At 44.5% G+C, this 5,000-nt stretch overlaps 1 protein-coding gene across 1 annotated transcript in view; it reads right to left on the minus strand.

Annotated features, from left to right (window-relative positions):
- The window catches only part of si:dkey-237h12.3 (teneurin-3), a 215,683-nt gene that overhangs the window by 96,985 nt on the left and 113,698 nt on the right, over positions 1 to 5,000 (minus strand). Inside the window, exon 12 of the mRNA XM_063188595.1 lies at positions 4 to 189. Within this exon, the coding sequence (XP_063044665.1) occupies positions 4 to 189 (186 nt within the window). The remainder of the gene's footprint in view (positions 1 to 3; positions 190 to 5,000) is intronic.

Here is a 5,000-nt window from a genome sequence, read left to right on the forward strand (position 1 = left end):
CACCAATGCTACATGTCTCCCCAGCCCAGCCCGGGTGGCACTCACACACGGTGTCCCGACACACTCCGTGTTCGCCGCAGGGAGGGTCACAGTCTTGCTCGCCACAGCTTGGCCCCGTCCAGCCCTTCTCACAGTGGCACGAGCCCCCAACACACACACCATGAGGGGAGCAGTCTGCTTCACACAGCTCTGCAATTAGTCAAGATGAGGACAGGGCAAAACATAACATCAGCACAATGTAATACACATACTGTATGTATACATAGGATAATATAATACAATGTTCAGTATAAGTTCAAAGGAAATTCAGCATTATCATAGGCCCAGAGACACAATACGGATCAGACATTAGGAACCAATGGACAGCTGTACAGTAAGCACTAGGCTGCCTTTTAGAGTTCTATTCCTCTGCTCATGACATTAGCTTCTGGGCAATGTTTGGGCAAACCAGGAGTGATTCTGCAGGTGGATATGTGGACCACATTCATCTCCAACTGAAGATTCACATGCCAAGTTTTGATTTGCATGAAATTTGAAATGTTTCCGGAGACGGCAGATGAAGACAGCACAGCGCAGAAAAAATGCAGAGCCATAATGCCCCCTAGTTTATTTATTCTAGACACCGCAGGATTAGCCAAGATGATCCCGTCCAGACTGCACAATTATCCAGGATCTGATGCGTGCACTTGCCTGAAATAACTCCTCCAGGCCATTGAGGACACTGCATGAAACTGCCTGACAGACATTTGCAGTTTCTAACAATGGTGCATTTTGAATACAGTATATATAGGCTATACAGAATATTACAATACACGCATGCACACACAAACATGCACACACGCACGCACACGCACACACGCGCGCGCACACACACACACACACACACACACACACACACACACACACACACACACACACACACACACAAATCAATAGATAACGAGCTACCAATCTTAAAGGAACTCTGTGTAAGATTGTGGCCAGAGTAGGTATTGCAAGTATGAAACTGTGCTATCTACTGCCAAATTGGATATTTTCATCCATATCTACTGAATATTGAACTAATACTTACTAGCATAACCAAAGTATAGTACGTTCTGCACCTAAAAATGTCTATTTCTGGACAGTCAAAATGGCGGGCAATGGAGCAGATACTCCTTATCCTGTATGAGAAGTGCAGTTTTCCCAGTCATAATGGATACTTTTTGAGAATTTGATGGTGGTGGTGAGTATTCCTGAAAAAGTAACATTTGTGAATGGGCAGCATTCATTTTGTAAATTAACTACAAAAAGTATCACACAGTGCACCAAAGGTGGTCTTGAAAACCAGGGATTAAACAGCATTTCACCAGGTAAGACCCATTCATCTGTAAATTGATTTCAAAGTGACAGGAAGATAAAGATAATCATAAGAAAAAAACATAAAAATATACTAATATTCTAATATAAAACAGCATGGTAATATTCATGGACATCAAGATACCAAATGGAATCTGTTTGATTTATAATTGGACATTCTGATTTACTGCTAATATAATCTGTGTCATTTATAAGAGACTGTCATTTGTTACTGTCCTTTTTGGCTGCTACCTCTGGAGACACAGCCAGAACAGAAACAGCTAAAATGTGGATATTTGTGCTAATCTTTCCTTAAAAGGTTCTAAGCCATCTCTCCGAGAGAGAGAGAGAGAGAGAGAGAGAGAGAGAGAGAGAGAGAGAGAGAGAGAGAGAGAGAGAGAGAGAGAGAGAGAGAGAGAGAGAGAGAGACTGTAATGCAATGTAAGTAAAATAGATTTATAAAAACAAGCACAGATACAAGCAGAGTCTTTTCAACCTTCTCAGTCTGCTTTGAATCAGTCCATTCATCATTTCCTTCACTTCCTGTGATTCCCACATTTCCTGCAGCACAGAGAGGAGGTTGTCTGCCCTCAGAGGGGAAGTGTTCACAGACTCCCACAAATGAGAAATGAGGGAAGTGGTGGAGGGTAGGCTAAGGTATAAGGTACGTTCTTTCTGACTTTTAAATGAGAAAGTGGTGTGTAGGTGGAGGTTGGGGAATAAAGAAGTTTTTCTGATTTTAAACAGGTCCCTTTATTCCTGTCCAGTCACCGCAATCAATTTTCCATTAGGGCGACCAACGTGTTTATCTTCTCTTAGCTACTTCCAGGTAGCGCTAGGCTGAACGTCGATGCACACAAAGCTCATTTGGTAATTAAGGTTTATTTAATTGAAGTAGGATTGCGGCAACTAATTAAGAGGAAAGCTCTCCTGCTCCTCTTGCACTCTCAATGAATGACTTGAACACATGAAAAAAGGCGAATTTTACAACACGGCACTGTCTTTGTCCATCTGTGTGCCTTTTGTGCAGAGCTTTCTCGCATTCTGTATGAGCATGTGTTTATGCATGGGTGTGTGTGTGTGTGTGTGTGTGTGTGTGTGTGTGAAAATGTGAACATTTGTCTGTGTCTTCCTGTGTGTGTGTGTGTGTGTGTGTGTGTGTGTGTGTGTGTGTGTGTGTGTGTGTGTGTGTGTGTGTGTGTGTGTGTGTGTGTGTGTGTGTGTGTGTGTGTGTGTGTGTGTGTGTTATATTAATGTGCGTGTATGCATAGAAAGTGTGTGTGACAGAAAGAGATCAAGTGAGACAGAGTAAGTGTAAAGTGTGTGTGCTGTGCATGGGCATAACGTCAAGGCTGTCCTCTCTAATCAACTTTTCTTCAGTGCATACATATGTCTAAAGAGCCATTCTTTCATTACATGGACTTTCTCCTCTGTTCTCCAGTTCTCTTTGTTTATTTCCTCTCCCTCGCTCTCTGCCTCACATTTTCTCTCTCCCTGCCTCATCCCCCGCTCTCTCTCTCTCTCTCTCTCTCTCTCTCTCTCTCTCTCTCTCTCTCTCTCTCTCTCTCTCTCTCTCTCTCTCTCTCTCTCTCTCTCCTGACAAACTTGTCACTGTCAGATTGTGTCATGAAGTGAGCTTTATGTGAAGCTATCAAATACTTCCATTCAATTGTAGCCACTACACTCTCATAAGCCCGATTCGCACGGGATAAATATTACCTATGGACCCCTGGTAATTCGCAATTACCCCTGGACCTCCGTGATTTTTCGGGGCGCATTCGGACGGGATAAATAAACGTTGGTTATTTAGTCAATTCACAGACATTACAGGGGAGTTCAGATGGCGCACCTATGTAAAATTACCCCAGGACGTCTGAGTTTCGCCGAAATACAGTAGGTAATTCGCGGTGGAATTATTACCTGACAAATCGCAGACATGGCACATTCGCACAGGACTAAGAAATCAGACATTCTCTGTAATTATTCCGAATTACCGGGGGTCCATAGGTAATAAAAGTCCCGTCCGAATCGGGCTTTAGAAAGCCATTCTTGTGCCCTTCCATTAAAGAACCAGCATTTCATGTCCCTTACTTTAGCTGACTGCTAATTTTCATCAGCCTAAATCACTAATGGGATCTGAGTCTGGGAACCATCTACTGATTTTCTCCTGGGGTGGTATGATTTGGTTGTCCTTGAACGGTTATTGGGCGCCCATAAGCCCAGAACAGCTCTTTTGAAATAAACCATTTAGAACACTTTCTAAAGCTTGATCAAAAGTGGTTTTGCACTTGGTGTCACTATGGCAGGTCCTTAAATAACCACCAGCTTACGGTTATTTACTTATTGAATACATGTAGTCTGTAGGAATGCCTTGCTCTCCTTCCCTGTTCTGTGATTGGGTCAAAGTCGTGATCATTTTGGTCGTAGTTTTCAGGCTGTCGAGCAGATCAGATTGTGGATGTGTTCTGACTGTCATGCCAACAAGCCTGGCTCTTCTGTGTAGTGGCCAGAGCCCCAGTTTGGCACCCCTGAAGGTTGTGGTTTGGGTCCCGGCGGGGCAACTCTTCTGATAAGAGCCTGTTTTCTGAAATGCATCTCCAATACAGCCTTCCTGGATGTATGGGGAGCAAGGCGGAACTACATTCATCTGGCGAGAGTCAGGTTATTACCCAACCACCCAAACAAACAAAGCATCTCTGCTGATATGCATCTTCTGCTAGTCTGGTGTGCCTCCACTCAGCCACCTTTGGCCCAGTTCCAGGCCTCATCTGGGCCAGGTGAGGTACTGTTGAGATCACAGGAGCACTTTGTGGTGGATGTTTTCCAGCAGACTGAGTGGGCTGGACAGGGAAGGGAAGGGAAGGGCCAGGCGGATGCTGATGGCTGCTGGGTCTAATGCATTGGCTCTCGTCGGCCCAAACAGTGACTGTCACCGCCACTAACCCCTCAGATGGGCAGCCAAGCGTGAAGGAGCTATGCGCACCCTCTGGGGCACTTTACACACACACACACACACACACACACACACACACACACACACACACACACACACACACACACACACACACACACACACACACACACACACACACACACACACACACACACACACACACCTGTACAATACAAACTCACATATATACCACATACACATGCACAAGACACACACAAGGGCACACACAGACATCTGGACACACAGACACAGACACAGACACAGACACAGACACACACACACACACACACACACACACACACACACACACACACACACACACACACACACACACACACACACACACACACACACACACACACACACACACACACACACACACACACACACACACACACACCTGTACATACAGTACATGCTGACATGCATATACTACATGCACAAGGGCACTTCTACACACACTCAGATGCACGCACACGTGCACAAAGTGAAAAGCACACTTACTGTGCATCACATCACACATATTAGTAGTGCGAGCAAAAAAAAAACCTGTGATTTTCTGTGTGTGTCCCAATTTCTGTTGCTTGTAGCTTAATGCATCATCGCTGTCAATGGCACCAGAGGTTCACAATCTTTGGCTACATTTATAACATTTAGACGCTACTGAGAAAAAGAAAAGTGGAAAAAGTGGAAATCTCCCATCATAATT

Source organism: Engraulis encrasicolus, chromosome 22 (genome assembly GCF_034702125.1).
Source record: "Engraulis encrasicolus isolate BLACKSEA-1 chromosome 22, IST_EnEncr_1.0, whole genome shotgun sequence".
In the NCBI taxonomy this organism is placed as follows: domain Eukaryota; kingdom Metazoa; phylum Chordata; class Actinopteri; order Clupeiformes; family Engraulidae; genus Engraulis; species Engraulis encrasicolus.